General features: G+C 41.4%; 1 protein-coding gene across 2 annotated transcripts; it reads right to left on the minus strand.

Annotated features, from left to right (window-relative positions):
• Nucleotides 1–670: 670 nt before the first annotated feature.
• Nucleotides 671–23,554, minus strand: rabepk (Rab9 effector protein with kelch motifs). 2 transcript variants are annotated; one of them, XM_085965639.1, is made up of 8 exons: nt 23,423–23,554; nt 22,330–22,397; nt 10,865–11,016; nt 8,762–8,914; nt 7,181–7,342; nt 5,087–5,236; nt 4,343–4,498; nt 671–2,674 (listed from the first exon to the last, which is right to left on the minus strand). In XM_085965639.1, the coding sequence occupies exons 2-8, from the start codon at nt 22,380–22,382 to the stop codon at nt 2,343–2,345; spliced, it is 1,158 nt and encodes a 385-aa protein (XP_085821765.1). In that variant the 5' UTR covers nt 22,383–22,397; nt 23,423–23,554; the 3' UTR covers nt 671–2,342. The 2 variants fall into 2 exon arrangements, with proteins under 2 accessions (XP_085821765.1, XP_085821764.1); XM_085965638.1 differs by having other exon boundaries at nt 22,330–22,408.

The following is a 23,554-nucleotide window of genomic DNA, read 5'->3' on the forward strand; positions in this document are numbered from 1 at the left end:
GTTAGCAAAGAGGAAAGCTACTAGTTGAGATGTATCACCAATGAAGAGTTTTGCTTTATTGGATTCAGTAAGTTACTAATGGAAGAATTGAAATAGTTCAACATTGGAAAGTCAAGTATTTTGTTGAATGAAACTGTAACAGATGAGTTCTATCAGTATGAACAATTAAATGTACAATTACTGATTAGCTGAGTGAAATTGTCATCCACTGATTCTAGTGCATTTCACTGGCAATTCCTTTTCAGATACTTGCAAATATCAATTATGTAGTCTGTTTCCTTGTAATACCCAATTAAATGTGACAACTTAATGCATAAATCTGTAAAGGAATGTTTAGCTTTAGAAAACAGCAGTGATAAATTTCACTAATCCCTTGAGATTCTTGTTCCACAGTATAAGTGGAAAAGCTCTTGTTCCCTTTGCAATTTTATCCATATCTTAGCTTTCCCATGAATGGATACAGGTTGCTGCTTTTCCTATATCTGGTCACTGGGTTTTCTTACCTAGTGCTTCATAGACAAAAGAAAGCAGTTGCCTCGGCATCAGTTATTTAAAGCCAATTTGAGAGTACTTGAATGTTCAGTTAAAGCGATGCTGAAGCTATTCTCCCAATATTAACACCAGCAATAGAAAACATATGTCAACATCAGGCACATGAACAGAAGTGGGATGTAGTTTCAATCAACTTTTATATTCAGAGTTTCCATTTTTAAACTAACTATTTGAAAGTTTAACATATACAACTCTGTATAGACAACACCACAATTTCAATAAAATGCTTTGTAATATGAACATGCTGAGACTAATTTTATATCTACACAATGATGGTCTTGGCATTTATCACATTTGGATAACTTTAAACAGGCATTTCACCAATGTACAATGGTGTGATAAAGGCTTCCTTATATATTAAAATCCCAAATGAACCACACTGGTGGATAGCAATCTTAAACTAACCATATTGCAATAAAATTAAATTTTGAAGTTTAAGCTCTTCCATAAGATACAGCTGAATCACCAAAGGGCAACATTTGTATTTCCTACAACTATTCCAATGTGTGGCAGAGAAATGTAGAAGCATACAAAACACCAATTTTCTTCTGAGGGTTCATTTCATTGCTATTTGAGATATACAGGCCTACTCTATGTACCAGAAATTAGACACGAGTCAAAATTTTTACAAGTTTGAGGGTTCGAGGAACATCAACACCCTGGCACAAGCTGATGCCTTTGAAGGGTTATCAGGGAAAAAGCTGGAGTGAGATTAAATTGAATAGCTCTTTTTCAATGAGCTGGCACAGGCATAAATGGCCTGGGCTGGCAGATTCTGATGTAGACATCAACTTTCTAAATATGTTACTAACTTTGTTACTTGCCTTTTTTATACCTTTCTAACTAATGTCCTACTTCATATACATTGCATAACCTTAATGCATTTTACATCAGCTTGTGGCAGTTCAGCAAGTGGTCATGATTCAACAATCTGGGACGTGTTATCACAAAGGCTCCTTAGTGAAGACTTGGAGTACTGTTCCTTGCGAGCTTGAAAGCAGTTAAATCCTGGTTGATTGTGGGAAATGATGCTAATTTATAGGAACATCTACTCTTGTCAGTGAGTTGGTAAGGAACAGTTAAAGGTATCAAAAAATGTTGCCATATTAGGCATCAAGAGCCCAATATGTTGGTGGAAAGAACCCGTGAATTGGCAACATGATTTTGCCAAAAGCAAAATACAGGAAACTTTGGTTTATCCGGAGGTTAACTGTCCGGAATGCTCGAGCCACCGGCAAAAATCAGGAGCTGTTTCGTTAGGTTTTTTTTCCTTTTCGTTGCTTTTTTTTTTCACCATTCAGGCTCTGCAAGGTCTCGCTGAAGCTGTTGCTAAGCTAGAGACGCTTGCAAGGTACAGCTGACTGTTCAGAAGCTGGCAACAGGGTTTGTTGCCAGATACGGAGCTCAAAATCTCCGTATGCTTCAACATTAGCACTGGTTTGCCCAGCAGTTTTGATGGGACAGCAACAGCTCGGTGCCGAATAGCACAAAGTTTCCTGTAGTGTGCTGGAAATCAAATAAAAACAAAATGTTGGAAATATTCAGCAGGTCACGCAGAAAGTGTTAACGTTTCAGGTTGTTAACCTTTCTTCAGACTGACATTTATTTCTCCACAAATGCTGCCTGACTTGCATATTTCCAGCATTTTATGATTTTTGTCAAAGTCTATTCACCAATTTTGCTGTTGCATCTGACCGACAAAGTGTAGGAGCTGTGCTGCAGCGGACCGGTAACCGAAGGAGACGAGTAGAATGCAATGTGCCCGATGCAAAACCTATAGTCGCATGCAGTTAATAGCTATCAACTAGAGTTACAAAACAGTCATTATAAATTTCCCCTCGAGTGTCCATGCCACCAAATATCAAGCACAGGTGCACAATATTCTCTGTTTGATTTTGAACTACTGAACAATTCCTAGGAGTAAGATTTTCATCATTCCCACTTTGCTGGTTAGATTCCTTGTGTGCGTTCCCCTTTGCTGAATGTTCACCACCACCATTTGCTGCAGAAGTACAAGTTTCAGATTCTCTCCTTATTTTCCAGGGTATGACACACATGGCATGATCCAGCCTTCTTGCAGGCAGAGCAGAATCAAATTCTAATAGTGTCCAGCAATGCTTTTCTGTAAAAAGGTGAAATTAAATCGTGTTACATACTTAGGTAATCTAAAGTAAAACTTCAAAACAGGGTACGATAACGACACTGTACTTCAGTTTTGTCCTTGACTACGGAGTGCAGAACTTAAATATCATGCTACAAATGTCCACTCCCACAACTGGTATAAAAATGACATCTGTGGTTAGGAAGCTAGCCACTGCAAGAGAAAAAAAGAAATTTCTTGTCAAAAAAGACCCCATAGGCATATTTTAAACTAATATACACATGAATAAGATAGCTGCTAACTCATATCCTTAAGTATTCCTTTCATTTTAATATTCATGTGTGGTTAACAGGTCTACTTAAAGCTAACTGGTGACAGGATTACACCTTTGGTTAGCCCCATTGCTAACCACCCAATCTCAACTAGGCACACATTGGAGGAACAAGTTGTATGCTGTGCTTATTTTAATGACACAGCAGGACTGGCAGAGGCCTGGCAACAGGTTGCCTGGCATCCTGTTGGTAAATGGCATGTGGGGCAGGGAATCTAAAGGAGGTGGATTTTTTTTTTAATGTGCTAATAAGGTGGGGATAGATGGAAAATATAAAAATAAATTGCCCAATGAAAATGGTAACCAAAACAGTACAATGGCTTTAATATTTAAAGAACAGAAATGAAGGAACAAGGAGGCCAGTAAGCCAATTCAGCTCACCCAGTGTTTTGCCATAATGTAAGTAATATGCCAAAAGACTATTGGCAACAACAATGGTTTTTAAAAAATTCGTTCATGGGATGTGGGCGTCGCTGGCAAGGCCAGCATTTATTGCCCATCCCTAATTGCCCTTGAGAAGGTGGTGGTGAGCCGCCTTCTTGAACCGCTGCACTCCGTGTGGTGAAGGTGCTTCCACAGTGCTGTTAGGGAGTTCCAGGATTTTGATCCAGCGACAAAGGATCGGCGATATACTTCTAAGTCAGGATGGTGTGTGACTCCCATGCGCCCGCTGCCCTTGTCCTTCTAGGTGGAAGAGGTCGTGGGTTTGGGAGGTGCTGCCGAAGAATCCTTGGCGAGTTGCTGCAGTGCATCTTGTAGATGGTACACACTACAGCCGCTGTACGCCGGTGGTGGAGGGAGTGAGTGAATGTTTAAGGTGGTGGATGGGGTGCCAATAAAACGGACTGCTTTGTCCTGGATGGTGTCGAGCTTCGTGTGTTGTTGGAGCTGCACTCATCCAGGCAAGTGGAGAGTATTCCATCACACTCCTTACTTGTGCCTTGTAGATGGTAGAAAGGCTTCGGGCAGTCAGGAAGTGAGACACTCGCCGCAGAATACCCAGTCTCTGACCGGCTCTTGTTGCCACAGTATTTATGTATTTCTTTTGTATGGTAACAAAGAAAGTCTCACGAGTTTTGCATCTGATTAAGTACACTGATAAATTTTGGTGGAAATCCAATTGAATGGAGAGATCCTTGTTCAGATTATTTAACAGGACAAATGGGTAATTCATCATAAGCTTATTTGAGATTTCTATTGTCCAAGGAGAAGTCACTTATGAGGTTTAATGAAAATCAACCATAGTTCATCATTTTAACAGATCGAAGTAAAAAGTTAATGGGATTGGTCTGTTGCTGGATAGATTTTCAAACCCCATTACAGAACCCTGTGATGCAGAGGGAATTGAAAGCACCTACCAATGTGATACTTATACATGGTGTTCACCGCTCCTGTGACATCCATACCACCAAAGATGTAGATATACTTTCCATGGGAAATTGCAGAGTGAGCTGCACAGCCTCCTGGGATATCACCCTTCATTTTTACTTTTTTCCATTTCATGTTAACTGCAGCTGTACATCACAGACACATAAAAAATGAAAAATTCTTTCAGAAAATAGATCTAGACTTTTTTTTAAATGCATTCAATAAAATACTAGCTTGCTTTCAATTTCTATGGGTAACTGCATCAAACAATTCCAAGACCATATGGTATCAGTGAAAAAAGATAAGTACTCCTTAATGTAGCACATTTTACCACTTCAATTCCCATATATTTCCTATCCAGGTTTTTTTCCCCCTTAGAACTGAATTCCTGCTGCATTTGTAGTGATCAATTCCCATATATTTCCTATCCAGGTTTTTTTCCCCCTTAGAACTGAATTCCTGCTGCATTTGTAGTGATCTCCTACATTTTTCTAAATTCCCCCTCCTTTAGGTTCCCTAGTGCTGAGGATGATTAGTAATCTGATGAGAGCAGCCAGCCATCCTGCTCCCTGTCCCCTTCCTGTACTGTCCTGTAACTGGCTGCTCTTTTCATACTTGTATATATTTTCTGAAACCAAGACAGTAAAGTTTTAAAAATACTTCAATTAACAATAAGAATTTCTACAAAACTAATTTTTCATATCTTAAAATAAATGTCTATTTACATGACCTACCTGTATCAATGACATACATGTCATTAAAAAACTTGTTCCCTGCTAATCCTCCATGGATGAATAATTTGCTACCAACAACAACCATCACATGGCCATGTCTTGGGGCTGGTGGTCTTCCTTCAGTTGATTGCTGTGACCAGCTAAGTGTGGCTAAAAAATGCAAGGGCCAAGATAGATAAATTAGCATTTTCATGGGGAGAGAAAATTGTTATTTGCTAAATATCAACTATAATTTAACTGTGGCACTTGTCATACTTGGATTCTCTCATGAAATGGTGGTGCAGCACACCGGTACTGATTGGTGCCAAAATGCCCATAAAGTGAATTCCTGCTCCTGACTGACAGAAGGAGGAAGTGAACAAATGCTGCACACATTTCCAGCTTGAGGAACAGACAAGCGACTCTTGAACCAGCTCCTGCGACATTTTGCAAGTGGCACCAGCAAATTTCTGGAAACAAATTGCCTACCCATCCTCTGGCAAGGGAGTGGTGTGGCATCTACAGATGGGGTGACCACTTTTTAACATGGAAAATATAATACATTTTAAATAAGTACTGGGAGACATTCATTACTGTCAACTTGGCTCAGTGGTAGTATAGGGAGTGCTTCATTGTCAGAGGTGCCAACACCAACAAAACGTGAACATTTGTGGTTTGTGAAACCTAGTGCACAAATTAGCTACCATACTTGCCTACAAAACTAGTTACTGCATCTAAAAAGTAATTAATTAGCAATGAAGTGCTTTGGAGCATCCTGTGAATGTGAAAGGTGCTATATAAATCCAAGTTCTTTCTTCTATCTTTGAAGTCTACTTCAACTAAGCTGGCCCAATATCCTGACCATAACATAGTCTGCACCTTGCCTCCACTGTCACTGGCAACTTTACCACCTCCAGGCTCAGCTTTCCCAATACCCTCTGACTTGGCCTCTCAAATTCTACCTACAGAAACTCCCACTCATCCAGACTTCTGCAGGCTAAATGCTATTCTGTACTAAATACCACTGACACATCACCCCAGTCCCTCCTGACCTTACAATGACGCTGGAAATCTGAAACAGAAAATGCTGGAAACACTCAGCAGGTCAGGCAGCATCCATGGAGAGAGAAAAACAGAGTTAACGTTTCAGGTCGATGACCCTTTAAACATAGAAGATAGGAGCAGGAGTAGGCCATTCGGCCCTTCGAGCCTGCTCTGCCATTCAATGAGATCATGGCTGATCATTCAAATTCAGTACCCTGTCCCTGCTTTCTCCCCATACCCCTTGATCCCTTTAGCCTCAAGAAATATATCCAACTCTTTCTTGAATATATTTAATGAACTGGCCTCCACTGCCCTCTGTGGCAGAGAGTTCCACAGGTTCACCACTCTCTGGGTGAAGAAATTCCTCCTCATTTCAGTCCTAAATGTCCTACCCCTTATCCTTAGACTATGACCCCTGGTTCTGGACTCCCCGACCATCGGGAACATCCTTCCAGCATCTAGTCTGTCCAGGCCTGACAGAATTTTATAGGTTTCGATAAGATCCCCTCTCAATCTTCTAAACTCCAGTGAGTATAAGCCCAATCGACACAATCTCTCCTCATACGTCATTCCTGCCATCCCAGGTATCAGCCTGGTGAATCTTCGCTGCAGTCCTTCCATGGCAAGAACGTCCTTCCTCAGGTAAGGCGACCAAAACTGCACACAATACTCAAGGTGCTTAGTTAGAGCTGACCTTCACTTGCTCTCCAGCACACTAAACTCAAAATCCTCATTTATAATCCCTTCATGGCCTCACCCCACCCTACCTGTGTAACCTCCTCCAGCCCCATATCTGAGCTTGCACCCTCTGCTCTTGTGAGTCCCCACCATGGCGGCACAGCCTTTATGGCCCTACACTCTGAAATTCTCTTCTAAAGCCACTTTGCTGCATCTCTCCTTATCTTCAAAAACCTTTTCATAACATACCTCTTGACTCACAGATTTGTTTAACTCTCCTAAACTATTCTCCGAATTCCTGATTAGTGTCCATTTGCAAAGCACCTTGGTATAACTTTTATAAATTTTGTTTTGTTAGTAAGATTTTTTACTTGGCAAACTGCTTATTTGTACCTCGATCAAACACATGGAGTTGCGGATCTTGTACAGGCTCTGCTCCCTTGTCTCCGCCACCAAAAACATATAGGCAGTCTCCAATAGCTGCAGTCGAGCCGTGACATGTTCGGGGTGTTGGTGGAGTCCCATTTACTGCTGGGCTTCTCCACACTCCAGTTTCTGGTTTAGACAGCACACACAGATGAGAGCAACGATTACATTATGTCTGACCAGTAACAATTATTGTTAGTTCAAGTTTGTAGTCTGTGTAACTAGTAATTGAATTGAAGCTTTAATAAAAGGCATTAGTATTCAAGTAAAATTGGTGCAACTTGTATATCTTCAGCAAAACACATGACATGTCGAAGCAAAATAAACGTACTTATCTTTTAAAATTTGATGAAGAGTTACACCCAAAACAATGACTCAGAATTTGCTGGAGCAAGGCATCTTGGGGTGTGCCCCATTTGCTGTTTTTTTTCTCCTAGCGCTTCAGCTTGAAAAAAATTTGCGCTGTAAAATGCTGGAATTGCAAGCGGATGTGAGGTCAATGGGGCATCTGGGACCTTGGTGAGCAACAAGACCAAGAGTCTATCTCCTTAATGAGATTTAGGGACAGAGAAACGATGGAGAAGGCAATCAGGTGAATTAGTGTCAAATTAGGTACAGAAAGAGAAATAAAGAGAGGGAAAGAAAGATTGGATTGAGAGAAAAAGAGACAGAAAGGAAAAGTGTCAACATTTTAAATTTTAAAAAAACCTCCAAGAACAATTTACTACCTGCAGGAATGAGACTCCACACTTTCTAGTACGGAGAGGTTGAGTGGCATTGCAGGAACATAAATCTCCTCATTAAAAGGGTCTTTACCAGCCCTAACTTTTTGCAGCGAGTTTAATTCGTTTTAACAGAGCAAATGCAGCAATTTCTTGAAACTCACAGGAAGGCTAATGGTGAGCTGTCATTTTGCAAGGCTAATGGCGGAGCAGTGCAAATTGTCCAGCAATTTGTGGCAATTCGTAACTCATGGGGTATCTCTTCTCGCCACAGATTGTTGCGTTATTTACACACTAATAACGGTGTGCGCATTAAACTCGCCGTTATTTTGACAGCAAATTTTGGCCCATTAACCTTTCTCTTTCAGATATTGATTGACCTGCCATGTATTTCCAGCATTTTCCTTTTTTTTATTTCAGGTTTATTATTTTTGAACCAAGAGCTCCTTTTGGGCATTTTTTCTTCTGTTCAAAAATGATAAAAGTCTGTTTAATGCATTACATTAACAGCATACATATACAATTAAATTCTATGTGGAAAATACAATTTACAGATGAATCTGATCTATTTTTCACAATATAAAATATTGCTGAGCAAGGATTAACCTACTAAATAAATACTTTATTACCTGTAGTATGGAGTTTTGAGGGAATAGGTGACTTGTAAGTATAAAAAAAAACCTTGAGCATGGAGGTGTCTTCTTGCTCAAAAATGTTAATGCATGTAAATCACAAAAGGACACTGACATTACACCAAAGTGGTTAGGCTCCTGAAGGTTTGGTTGTTTACATGAGACTAATGGCAGTCGAGTTAATGTAACTTTACCGAAGTTCAAAGCTTGGACACAGTTCCTGTTTGCACATTCATCTGCGCCACCAAATAGCCACAGGCCGCCAGGTCTGCTCACTGGAACGAAGCTGGAGTGTTCATATCGTGGCAGTAACCCCTTCCACTCTGGTACATCCCACTCATGTCTGTCTGTTTCATGGGGAACAAAATCAATCAGTGAATGTACAGCTATGGATACAAAGCAGTAAAGAGAGAGTTAATCTCAAAAGGAAACCTGGTAATAACAGTACAAATAAGTTTTCAAACGGGAAGAATAGACGCTAGATTAGTATTGCATCAGGCATGCCCTGACAACACAGGAATCATTAGCACATTACCTTAATACTACATTATCGGATCCCAGCCACTAAAACATGCTATTAAAAACAAACATCACAAAAGGTGACTTAGTCAGTTGGAGTAGAAAGAAAACCTCATAAAACAGGGAAATGTGGAGGAGAAAGAGAATGGAACAAATGCACACATATTTGCAGACAATGAATAGACTTGCAAACACTCTATACTGGAGAAATGGATAAACACCCACTGACATTGCAGAGGCATTCCAGAGGGTTAGGATAAAATTTGGTTTAAGGGATATAAAGGGGTCCTCAATATTCGACCGGTATAAAACTGTCTGAAAGGTACCATTTAGTCTTGTTAACTAGAAAACGAAACACAAAGCACCATGGGATGCTTGACTATGTTAACCCTTTTTAAAAAAACTAAAACCAACATAGATTTAGATGACCAAGGACATTCTAAAGCTCCGCTTGTAAATTACTCCGAGTACATGTTTGGAGGCCTCCTGAGAGATAAGGGTACAAAGGCACATTGATGAGGCCTTTGCAGACAGGTCTTGGAGAATAGTCAGCTGGCTGCAGAGTTTGACTAGGGTTTTGTTCACTGAGGCCATATCTTGCTGAAGATGCCTGCCTCCCTATTTTGATAACAAGAATAAGAGATAAGCTCATGAATGCGAAGTTAGAATGAAGCCTTTGCAGCCCATCAGTTTCTCACTGATGTATTCAGGGGGTACTCAAGTTCGAAGGACAGGCTTAGTAGTTGATTGATTAACCAAGTAAACCAATGAAGTATCAATATTCCCATGTATACACCCCATTAGTAATAAGTGGGTGTTGTCTAATAAACTGTATAAACTAAGCTGTATTGTCACTTTTCCTCTGAGAACGATGCCTCTAGCTAAGGGTAGCTGAGATGGTTCTCCCGTGTGCACTCGTAATAAAACTATTGATCTGGGTAACACCGGAGTCTGTTAGTTCTGTTTTACCATCCAGATTTTCCTCACTTACACAGAGTCTCATACATTTCATCAATAAACTAACTGAATTTTTTGAGGAACTTACCCATTGAGGTTAGTCTGACTGCATGTGAATCTTTGAATGACAAGCTTAATGGCTAATTTTTATTGTTTAAAATAATTTAGACACATCACATATTATACATTACAGGGTATTACAATATTCATACATTTTGTGCACAGATGCTTAAATCAATCACAATTGATAGTAGCCGATAACAATATTCACTACGCAATCCACTGGCCTTCGGCTTATGTCCCAGGCCTTCTGGACCCGACATTGTAACATATTTGGAATCCCTTTGCAGTGTCACTCTAGATGGTGTCATCTAGGGCCTATTGCGGCAATGTACACAAATCCACGAAGGGGTAAGACCTTGGACACAATCAGTTTCTTTTCCATGACTTGCTCGGTGCTTTCCCATAATTGAGAATAATGCAAAGACACAACAGAGATTGTGAACTCACAATGTGAGGAATCATGGTCCTGAGCTGATGCAATCTGGTGTTGTACCACCACCATGCCTTTTTAAATAAAACTATTTTCCAGTTACTTTTAAAGTCTATTAATGAAATCACTTAATTTTTTTATTCAACAGACCTACTGGACAAATTACTAAATTACAGTGGCAAATCTAGGCTTTGTATAGAGAGAAGGGAAAATAACAGCTTTGACAAAGTCAGTTCTGGGATTGCATATTAATATAAACTGGTGTACTGAAAATTTCAAATTGATCAGTTGCAAGCAAAAAAAAAAATCAAGAAATATGTGTTGTTACCCAGTTCTAAGATATGGGCATCAGAAAAGCTCCCATTAGGGTTTGCTCCTCCAACTATAATGACCTTCCCTTTCCCAGAGGTATCTGGAATGTATGTGAGAGTATGACCAACTCGAACACCTGGATTCTCCCCACTTGGTACAAGAGCATACCTATAAAAGGGGGGAAAAAAAGAACAAACTCAAACATTGCTGTATGGTTATCCAACAAATTTAAATTCACTCTCAATGAAAAATAGGCATTAGTCTTGAAGCCCCTCTGGATAGTTCCCTACTTTATAAAAGAGTGTCATTATCAGCCTTCTGTTCTCTGTCAGACTCTACATCATATAAAGATCACCATTTATTGTGAAACTTAATGCACAAAATGTTTTCTCTACTAGATTGCTGTTATTTTACTTTCTCCCCTCTAGGTCATTCCACAGCATTGAGGATAGGACTACTTTGAAATGGACCAATAGCGTGGCACTGGGTTGCCCAATACTACCAAAAGGGCACCACTAATAAGTATGGCCCATTCAAACTAAAATGTTTAATAATAAAATTAAATCACGATTTGGTTTCTTTCATCAAAGATACAGTTGGCATCCCACAGTGCCTCAGTGTCACGGAAGGCTTCAAATGTACTGGTGAACACCACAAGATCCTTCTCCAAGGTCACCTGGGTGCACACAAGTCCGCAGAAGAGTTATGCAGTTGTGGCAACCCTCTCCATGGATCTCTCACATCCTGGACAGTGAATGGCAGTTTTAGCCAGCCTCAGGAGCAGACCCACGAGGATGTCCTCCAACCTGTTCATCCCTCTGTGCACGGAGTGACTGAAGATAAGGAGTGCGAGAGTACAATGCATCAAAAGTTGAGGAGCAGCCCTGTTAAATAGTGAAATGGGCTGCAACCTCTGGCACTGCAAATGAAAATGATAGCTTTCTTTATCCAAGCTGCAGAATGGGAAAGCAGGCCAGATAACTGTGAAGTGGCTGAGAAGAATGTTCGAAGCTACTGCACCCTCCAGTACTCTCTGCCCAGGTCCCCAATGGTGCAGTGGAAAATTCCTGAAATCATGCCTTTTCACTGGAGATGCTCTTCTCCACTGGCCAGCAAGATGTTGCACCAGCAAAGAGGATAGGCAAGTTACCAGCTTTTAGATTTCTGCTAATCTTGTTCCGGGCTGTGGCTCAGGATGTCTCAGGGGCACCAGTTTTCTTCTGTTCCTTGAGGGCAAGTGCCTCGCCTCCATTCTGTGCCTCTCCGAAGACTACAATCAGGATCAGGAACTTATCATGTGTGGAATAACATAATAATGCATATTGAACCTCTCTACAACAGTACATTGGTGCACTAATGTGGCACATTTTAACAAAGTATTCAGTTTCACTTCAGGAGAGCATCAGCACAGCCACACCCAGTCTCATTGTTTTAAACCTGGATGGGAAGGAGAAAACGTTTCACAGTACCTCCCATTTGTAAGACTCTAATTTGCATTGGAATTTACCCCACTGATGCCTCAATAGATTAGCGAGTTTATGCAAGAAAGAAACAAGAACTTGCATTTCTATAGCGCCTTTCTCAACCTCAGGATGTCCCAAAGTGCTTTACAGCCAATGAAGTACTTTTTAAGTGTAGTCACTGTTGTAATGTGGAAACGCAGCAGCCAATTTGCACACAGCAATGTGATAATGACCAGATAATCTGTTTTAGTGATGTTGATTGAGGGATAAATATTGCCTGGAGAACACCCCTGCTCTTCTTCGAAATAGTGCCATGGGATCCTTGACATCCACCTGAGAGGCAGACGGGGTCTCGGTTTAACGTTTCATCCAAAAGACAGCACCTCCAACAGTGCAGCACTCCCTCAATACTGCACTTGTGTGTCAGCCTAGATTTTGTGCTCAAGTCCCATGGACTGGGACTTGAACCCACAACCTTCTGACTCAAGAGGCGAGACTGCTACCACTGAGCCACAGCGGACACCTGCAGCGAGTAGCTAAGTCACAGAGACCAGAAAGGTCCAAGATTTAATCTCTAGTCTGTGCTGACTTAGCTGATCTCAGCTGGGATGGTGGTAGAGGTATTACATTTGGCTGTAGTGTCCATCACAATGTGTGGATTTTGTTCATTCTATATTAATTGGCTGTTGCTTCAGAGATCAACAGTGGTACTTTAATCCTAGATCAGATTGTTTCACTGATTTAAATTGTTAATGGCTGCAAAATGTAAATAGTAGTGTTTCCCATTTCTGGGTGAGTTGACAGTTGTTCATTTCTTGATAGAAACCTATTGATAGAGAACGTGTATGCTGACTGAATCGTCACAAACAAAAATGAAAAGTTCCTGGATGGATGCGTGAATTCTTTCAAGCACCCCTTCGCATCTGTATATATTTGGATAGTTGTATATAGCTTTTATATCCTTGAGTTGTAATATTGTTAACTTCATCTCATAACTTGATTTCAAACAAATTGAATGGTTAAAAACAGTGTCATAAGACATGCCTTCTGGGATAAGATATACTATGTGCATGCTAGAATAACATTAAAGAGTTAACCATTGAATTCTCAGATATTTTTACGGCATTCTCACATTCTGCTGTTTCTACCAGCTCAAGCTCAGGCCTGCCAAAAGTGAAGAGCAAAGATCGATTAATGCGCAGTAGTTTTTGAGCAAATCACCACTTAATGGACCATTCGCGACCTTATGGTGATCTGGACACTGGGGAAGAAGATGTAAAAGAAATGGGATCCTGATTTTTGACCAACTGATTAAAATTTGGCAACTATCGTTTCGGGCAGGGCTACTTAGTCGAATAACGCTTTGGAAATTGATCTAGGTGGTTGAATTGGTCATTTTGTTTCGTGATGACTAGTCAAGAAAATAGGATATTCTTTTTAGGTCAAACTTTTCCCACTCAAATCAGAAGGTTTTGTGAAGTTACAGGGAGCTTTTGAAGAAGGTTAGACAGTTTTCAGTAGTTGACAGTGTTTAAGAATTGAAAATAAGAAATAAAAATGGAAACAGTAAAGTGCGTCACAACAGCTAATTCAATAGCATAAGCTTCTAAGCAGAGAAATACAATATAACAGCAACAGAGAACTACTGTATATGCAAAGTTAGCTAAAACTAGGAAAAGATGATTGAGAAAACAATGAAAGCCAGAGCAGACCACCACAGCAGCCTACTACTCAAGGACACAGGTTGTATGATTTTATATTCATGTCATAAAGTGGCAGCCTGAACAGTGGAAGCCTATCAATTACCTTAATTTTTCTAGGTTTGTACTGATATCTTGGACATGAATGTAACTTTGTTTCATTGTTACTAAGTAAAACCTAACTATGGCCAAGACATTATGATACATTTAAATTACTATTGTGTGCATGATGATCTAGATGATGGCTATTAAATATTAAAAATAAATCTACTTTTGATGTAGTCATCAGTACTTAATCTTGTGATGGTATTAACTGTATTATCATAGATTTTGGTAAATAAAATCATTTTAGGTAATACATCTTTGTAGTCTAACATTATTTAATGCTTCTGCCAAGTAAAAGCTGCAATTCATTCTGTTTTACTGCTGTCTTGCTGTGTACATATCTGGCTTGGTTATCAATAACTTTTGACATAAAGTACATGAGATATTTTGAAATGAAACAATTTGGGCATCATATTTGAAAACCTACAACAAAAAATGGTAAATCCCAATCCAATCTTTGGTGTAAGGCTATTGGTTAAGAGGGTATTGTGCAGGACTTGGTTTTTGTATTTAAAAAGTATTGCAGTTTTCTCTAAGTTTTGGTATCAGATCAGTACAGGAAACTTTGTGCTATCCGGGAGCACCCATGGGACCGAGCTACTGCCGTTTTTTTAAAAGCTCTGGATAGACCAGCGTCAATGTTATCAGATAGGAGCTTTTCATCGCAGTATCTGACCACAAACACTGTTGCTCAGCAACAGCTTGTAAACACTCGGCCCAGTAGCTTGGAAGCGTCTCTGAAGCTGTTGCTAAGCGACAAAGACGCTTTCCAGAGCCTGCCTGTGAAAAGCAGAAAAAAAACCTAACCAAAACGGCTGCTGATTTCTGCTGTTAGATCAAAGTTGCCGGACATTCAACTTCCGGATAGCACAAAGTTTCCTGTAGAATACTCTGTTCCATTCCATGAAGTGTTGTTCCTTACATCAAAAGTAGTATGCAAGACAATTTACATTTTATACTTTACTAGCTGGAGTGCCCGGCGGTGCCGAGGGTTTTTTGAGGGCATGTTGTTGTTGGAAGAGAGAGAGAGAGAGACTGGGGGGAGAAGAGAGAGACTGGGGGGAGAAGAGAGAGACGGGGGGGAAGAGAGAGAGAGAGAGAGAGAGAGAGAGAGACTGCTGGATTTAGTTTGGGATTAGCCTGGAGAGAGAGGGGGGGAAAGGAGCGCCTCAGGCCTTGCCCGATCGACCCCTGCGAAGGAAGAAGGCGAGCTCTCCCTCCCTGTCCCACCCCCTCACTCTTTCCCTCCCTCCCCTCTCCCTCCCTGCCCATCTCCTCACTCTCCCTCCCCCTCTCCTCTTTCTCTCCCTCCCCCTCTCCTCTCCCTCCCTCTCCCCCTCTCCGCGGATTAGCGCCTCAGGGCCGGCCGGTGCGCGGCCTAGTGCGTGAGGCCCGGCCGGACTCACCTTAGCTCAGGTCGCGCGCGCTGACTCCCGCGCCGCCAGCCTTTACCAAGAAGGCGGCAATCGCGGGGCGCGACGGGCGGTGCCTAGCTCGGGCGTGGCTGGTTAGGAGAGGCCAAGGCTTCGAGGCCTGCAGGTGGGGTAAGCCTCCAAGGTTGTGGCGGCCGGCGGAGGTAGCGAGTCAAGAGGAAAAAAAGAGGGCGAAAGGTAGGAAAAATAATCAGCTTAGAAAAAATATTTACAAATTAATTTACTTTTTTAAAAAACAATTTCCCCTCCATACACACAGAAAGTGGGAAAAATAAACACACAAAGTGGGAAAAATAAATCGTTAGGAATCAAGATGGCGGCCACTCACCTCAGCTCAGAAGGATTAGGCCCGCCCACGCACGCAATGAAACGCCCCCCGTGACGCACCGATTGGTCAACCATCAGGTTAATGCCCTGTACGATTGGTCAACCATCACGTCACTCAACGCTAATGAGTGGAATGTTGCCGTTTTTTGAACCTTTTTTGTATACTGTCCGAACAATTTTTGTCTGACCAAAAAGTAAATACGCCTATTACACTCCCCTAATGATAAGCTTTCTTTTGATATAACGTATGTGTAGGTACGCTCTATAACTTTTAATTGTATAGCCGAACAGACAGAAAGACAGACGGAAAGACAAACAGACAGAAAGGCAGACCAACCGTTTTAAATATCTATCTATAATATATAAAAAAAGCAGTTGGTTTGTCTGTCTGTGTGTCCGCTATACACTCAAAAGTTATAGAGCGTACCTACACATATGCTATATCAAAAGAAAGGTTATGATCAGGGGAGTGTCATAGGCGTATTTACTTTTTGGTCAGACAAAAATTGTTCGGACAGTATACAAAAAACTTTCAAAAATCCGCTCATTAACGGTTGACCAATCCTACCGCTCATTAGCGTTGAGTGACGTGATGGTTGACCAATCCTACAGTTCAGTGACCTGATGGTTGACCAATCGGTGCGTCACGGGGGGCGTTTCATTCCATGTGTGGGCGGGACCTAATCCTGCAGCCTCCCGAAACGTAGCCGCCATTTTTTTCACTGCTTTTATTCAACAGCGAGCGGGGCAGCTGCGGCGGCCCGCTGGAGCGGGAGGTGAGTTGGGGTCACTCGGTCCGGGCCTGACAACCGCTCGGCCCGAGACACAGAGCGGGGGAGCGGCAGCGGCCGCGGCCGGCCATCAACCGCGCGGCCCTGTAAACTGCCGTTTTACAAAAAAGCCTAGGCAACGCCGGGCCCCCCCAGCTAGTCTGATTATATTGTACTTCATATTTCAATTTAATTCTAAATTTCTAAATAAATGTTAGTAGTTTTGGTCCATAAAACTGATCAGTATCCTCCAATGTGAATTCAATTTGGTAGCACTGCTACCAAATAAGATCACTACACGGGAGTATTTGTTAATTCACAACACTGAAAAAGGGCAAATTACTGAATAAGATAAATCTTCTGGCATAGTGGATAACATCCAATTAAGGGATTCCCTGTGAAACTGTTCTATGAAAACCTAAAATTGTAACAACACCCTGGATTAAAAATGGTGATGTTCTCACACCAGCAGGGCCTGCAGAATAGTACATGTGGGTGAAATCCAGGTGAGGAAAGAATTGGTCTTGGCTATGGTAGCCTCTGTGGTAGATTAGCTTGTTAACACTCACTACGAAGGCACAATCCAATCCAGCCAATCACCACCCCATCAGTCTACTCTCAATCATCATCAAAGTGATGGAAGGTGTCAGAGTGTGATGGAATACTCTCCACTTGCCTGGATGAGTGCAGCTCCAACAACACTCAAGAAGCTCAACACCATCCGGGACAAAGCAGCCCGCTTGATTGGCACCTCATCCACCACCTTAAATATTCACTCCCTCCACCACCAGCACAACGTGGCTGTGGTGTACCATCTACAAGATGCACTGCAGCAACTCACCAAGGCTTCTTCAACAGCACCTCCCAAACCTGTGACCTCTTCCACCTAGAAGAACAAGGGCAACAGGCATATGGGAACACCACCACCTCCAAGTTGCCCTCCAAGTCACACACCATCCTGACTTGGAAGTATATCGCAGTTCCTTCATCATCGCTGGGTCAAAATCCTGGAACTCCCTCCCCAACAGCACTGTGGGAGTACCTTCACCACAGAGACTGCAGTGGTTCAAGGCAGCAGCTCACCACCACCTTCTCAAGGGCAATTAGGGATGGGCAATAGGTGCTGGCCTTGCCAACGATGCCCACATCTCAGGAATGAATATTTAAAAAAATGCATGAATAGTAGGCACTTGGGTGAGGTAGTACAGGGCGACTGGCACCTGTGGAACAGTAGCCCAGTGGGGCGCAATGCTTTGGGGAAGGAGATGAAAATTGGCACAGAAAACTAATAAGGAGGAGTGTGCAGATTAAATTCTGCATACCCTCTTCATATTTTCATTCATGGTGGATCATAATTTCTTACAAATAGTTTGCATTTTTGACTTTTCCCTGTAGCTAGCTGCAATTCAGCCACGGTTCAAAACTGTTGCTATCTAATAATGTTCACATTGCAGGGTTAATGATTGTGGCATCACTACAATTTGTAGTTTATTATGGAGGAAATTCTATGTTTCATATGTATATGCTATTACCATAAAAATGTCAGTACTTAGCTATAAAAATTAGGTAATTTTCACCATCACTTAAATGTTGTCCTAGTGGGGGGGGGGGGAATCTCTCCATTGCACAGCATTGCTGAACAAACAGAAAAGCAACTTTTGGAACTGTCCAACAGTTGTTCAATACTGGGAGATCATCCAATAGAGCTGTACACAATTTATTGTACGGGAAGATTAAGCCTCTAGAAACCACTTGATTAGACTTTTGGGTTGTCTCCTGGATCTGATTCTTTATTGGAGTTCACAAATGCATTCCTACTGTGTATCAGGTGGCATTCCCCAGGCTTTGATGGATGGCTGAATCAGAGATGACCATACATTCTCTCTGACTGGACTAGATATAATTTCTCTAAGGTTGGTCATCCTTTCTCCTTTCTTGCTGATGACAGATACTGGGTTAAGCTCACATTTGTTTCAACTGAACCATTGTAAAACCCCATTTCTCATTGGTTCTGGGCTATAGTGGTAGTTCTATGGGGATTTGTACCTTACACCAGGATTTTTCCTGTACAAATGATGTACAACTTTTGTACGATACACATGTGATACATGCACCAGTGTAAGTCTGTATAGAGGAAGGAAAACGGAAGAGATTTCAAATTCTTCATCCTATTTCTAAAAATAATTGAGCTACAAAATTTCATGTTATAAGTATAAACTTCTATATGTACTTTCTCCGCTGTACTGTATACTGTAATATCACTTTCTAATGAAAGGTCCATTAATTTTTGATCAGATAATATAATTAACCTGGATTCTTGCTTTCATTAAAAATATGTAGTTTTGCATGAAAAGCCTCAAGAAATTTAGTATCAAGAAATCTGGGTAAAGGTGCTAGCACAGGACATTTCCAAGGTTGAAGAGGGTAGGATTGAAGATAAGCTAAATCAAGAACGAGTGACACCAAGCTTGGGTTTCAAAAGCCTGTAGACTCGAGGAGAAAGGAAAGACTAAGGTAGGTAAGGACTTCAGCAGATTTGAGGTCCTGGAAAATAATGAGTTAGAATAGAAGAAACATAGAAGATAGGAGCAGGAGTAGGCCATTCGGCCCCTCGAGCTTGCTCTGCCATTCAATGCGATCATGGCTGATCATCCAAATTCAGTACCCTGTCCCTGCTTTCTCCCCATATCCCTTGATCCCCTTAGCCTTAAGAAATATATCTAACTCCTTCTTGAATATATTTAATGAATTGGCCTCAACTGTCTTCAATGGTAGAGAATTCCACAGATTCACCACTCTCTGGGTGAAGAAATTCCTCCTCATCTCAGTCCTAAATGGCTTACCCCTTATCCTTAGACTGTGACCCCTGGTTCTGGACTCCCCCGCCATCAGGAACATCCTTCCTGCATCTAGTCTGTCTAGTCCTGTTAAAATTTTATAAGTTTCAATGAGATCCCCTCTCATTCTTCTAAACTCTAGCGAATATAAGCCCAATCGACCCACTTTCTCTTCATATGTCATTCCTGCCATCCCAGGTATCAGCCTGGTGAATCTTCGCTGCACTCCCTCCATGGCAAGAACATCCTTCCTCAGATAAGGTGACCAAAACTGTACACAATACTCAAGGTGTGGTCTCACCAAGGCCCTGTACAACTGCAGCAAGACATTCTTGCTCCTGTACTCGAAACCTCTCACTATGAAGGCCAGCATACCATTTGCCTTCTTATCCGCCTGCTGCACCTGCATGCTTACCTTCAGCGACTGGTGCACTTCCCCATCTCCCAATCTATTGCCGTTCAGATAATAATCTGCCTTCCTGTTTTTGCCACCAAAGTGGATAACCTCGCATTTATCCACATTATACTGCTTCTGCCATGCATCTGCCAAATCGCCCAACCTGTCCATATCGTACTGGAGTTTCTCTGCATCCAGCACACACGCCCACCCAGCTTTGTGTCGTCTGCAAACTTGGAGATATTACATTTAGTTCCCTCGTCTAGATCATTAATATATATTGTGAATAACTGGGGTCCTAGCACTGATCCCTGCGGTACCTCACTAGTCACTGCCTTCCACTCGGAAAAAGACCCGTTTATTCCAACTCTTTGCTTCCCGTCTGCCAACCAATTTTCTATCCAAGTCAGTACCTTACCCCCAATCCCATGTGCTTTAACTTTGCATGCTAGTCTCTTATGCAGGACCTTATCGAAAGCCTTCTGAAAGTCCAAATACACCACATCCACTGGTTCTCCCTTATCTATTCTACCAGTTACATCCTCAAAAAATTACAGTAGATTAGTCAAGCATGTTTTACCTTTTGTAAATCAATGTTGACTTTGTCCGATCCTGTCACTTTTTTCTAAGTGCTCTGCTATTACATCTTTTATAATGGACTCTAGCATTTTCCCCACTACCGATGTCAGGTTTACCGGTCTATAATTCCCCATTTTTTTCTCTACCACCTTTTTTAAATAGTGGGGTTACATTAGCTACCCTCCAATCCATGGGAACTATTCCAGAGTCTATAGAATTTTGGAAGATGACCAGCAATGCATCTACTATTTCTAGGGCCACTTCCTTAAGTACCCTAGGATGTAGATTATCAGGCCCTGGGGATTTATCGGCCTTCAATCCCGTCAATTTCCCTAACACCATTTCCCAACAAATACTGATTTCATTCAGTTCCTCCCTCTCATTAGACCCTATGTTCCCCGACATCTCTGGGAGGTTATTTGTGTCCTCCTTTGTGAAGACAGAACCAAAGTATGTATTTAATTGGTCAGCCATTTCTTTGTTCCCCATTATAAATTCCCCTGATTCTGACTGCAAGGGACCTATGCTTGACTTTACCAATCTTTTTCTCTTCACATATCTATAGAAGCTTTTACAGTCAGTTTTTATGTTCCCTAAAAGCTTACTCTCATACTCTATTTTCCCCCTCTTAATTAATCCCTTTGTCCTCCTTTGCTGAATCCTAAACTGCTCCCAATCCTCAGGTTTGCTGCTTTTTCTGGCCAATTTATATGTCCTCTCCTAGGATCTTATGCGATCCCTAATTTCCCTTGTTAGCCAATGTTGAGTCACCTTTTTTGTTTTATTTTTATGCCAAACAAGGATGAACAAATTCTGTAGTTCATCCATGCGATCTTTAAATGTTTGCCATTGCCTATTCACCATCAACCCTTTAAGTAACATTCCCCAATCCATTCTAGCCAACTCGCGCCTCATACCATCGTAGTTTCCTTTATTTAAATTCAGTACCCAAGTCTCTGAATCAACTACTTCACTCCCCATCTTAAATGAAGATTTCTATCATATTATGATCGCTCCTCCCCAAGGGGCCTCGCACAACAAGATTGCGAATTAATCCATAGAAGACTATGTAATGCATCTTTATTTCAACATAGTTATGATTCAGGGAAGAGGAAGAATGTGAAACATGGCAAAAAATGACATTATAACACTCTGCGGGTTCTATCACTCAATCATCAATCCTCCTCTATGTTACTATCATTACATATTGCATAAAATATACAGAACAGAAACAGGTCATTTGGCCCAACCAGTCCATGCTGGCATTTATGCTCCACTTAAGCCTCCTCCCATCCTTCCTCATCTAACTCTATCAGCATAGCCCTCTATTCCCTTCTCCCTCATATGCTTATCTCGCGTCCCCTTAAATGCATCTATACTATTCGTCTCAACTACTTACACATTCTCACCACTCTTTGGGTAAAGACGTTTCTTCTGAATTCCCTATTTGATTTCTTGGTGACTATCTTATATTGATGGCCTCTAGTTCTGCTCTTCCCCACAACTGGAAACACTCTCTCTGTGTCTACTCTATCAAAACCTTTCATAATTTTAAAGACCTCTATTAGGTCAACCCTCAGCTTTCTCTTTCCAAGAGAAATAGACCTAGCCTGTTCATCCTTTCCTCATAGGTATAACCTCACATCCTTGTAAATCATTTTTGCACCCTCTCCAGTGCTTCTATATCCTTTTTATAATATGGCGACTAGAACTGTACACATTTGTATATCATCTTTCAAAAACTTGTTACTTGTGTATAGTTTAAAATAAATTAAGAGGAAACATTTTATTCCTGTTTCACAGGGCCACTTTATAGTTACAATACCCATTGATAGTCAAATTAAATAGTGCATCTGCATTGAGATCCTACCATGTTGCTATTTGGGGACTTTCCTCTGGCTCCAAGACAGTCATCAATTCCATAACCTCTTGATAAATCTGGAATAAAACTGCCAGATATTGAGCAATTAAACTTTCATATTATGTGTCCTGTATAAAAACTACTTCATAATTTAATCCACATTAAACTTTATTAACATGAATACTTAAATCAATCCATGGCACAGCATATTGGAGCCCTAATGTGCCCTTAAAATAATTTACAATTTTAAGGAAATCTGACACTGGCATTAAGATCGAGATCGAGGCATGTACTATAGGTAGCAAACCACCTGCCCAAAAAGCTGTTTGTCGTTTTGAATCCCTATTTTATCAGTCACTCGAGCTTTCCTATCATTCCTTAGGATTGAGTTTCAAAAACAAACGTATAAAAATCTTACTCAGATAACACAAAATGCATAATGCCGACCCTTGGGGGACACCCACTGTATACTTCTCTCCAGTATGATAAATAATCGTTCATCACGACTCTCTGCTTTCTGTCTCAGCCAATTTCGTATCCACGCAGTCACTGCCCTTTTAAACCCGTGGGTTTCAATTTACCTCTTAATAGCCAGTTAACTGTTAAATCCTTGTTGCGTCCCCTTAGAATAAGCTTTTACAGCTGTAAAGTCTGTGTGTTCTAGTTGTAATTAATAACACACAGACTACAAGATTAAAGTTCAACAGGTCTTTACTGGTTGGAGGTCAGGACTATATGAAATACAATCTTACTACACAGTGCTTATATACCGGTGGTCACCACCGGTATTACGTAGTACATCTCTTAAGGTGGAAACAGGCTTTAGTTCTCTTAAGGTGGAACAGGTTACATACACCACAACAGCAGCCCTGACATCCATACATTCCTCAGATTGACCTCGAAACTGTTGGGTCCCTGGAGAGATAGCAAATGAGAGCCGCATCAGCATCCAACCTGAAGGGACTTGCTTGGCAACACCTGTTTCCAGGATAACAACAGAAAACGCTCCAGGTCTGTTTCCAGGTCCCTTTCCCCCCCCCATACTGATCTCCAACACGACAGTGGCCAACAGATGCAGCACCTTTTCACTCGCTATACTTACACCAGCAGGCCCGTGACACGAACGCGCTTTGTGATTCTCTTCCTTCAACTTCTTCCCTTGGCGTTGCTAAGGGCAATCCGCGACCCTTTGAACTTTCACCTTCACCCCCCGAAACCGACCAATGGGAAGAGA

Source organism: Somniosus microcephalus, chromosome 23, assembly GCF_052327205.1.
Source record: "Somniosus microcephalus isolate GS21.2 chromosome 23, FLI_Smic_1.0, whole genome shotgun sequence".
NCBI classification, from domain to species: domain Eukaryota; kingdom Metazoa; phylum Chordata; class Chondrichthyes; order Squaliformes; family Somniosidae; genus Somniosus; species Somniosus microcephalus.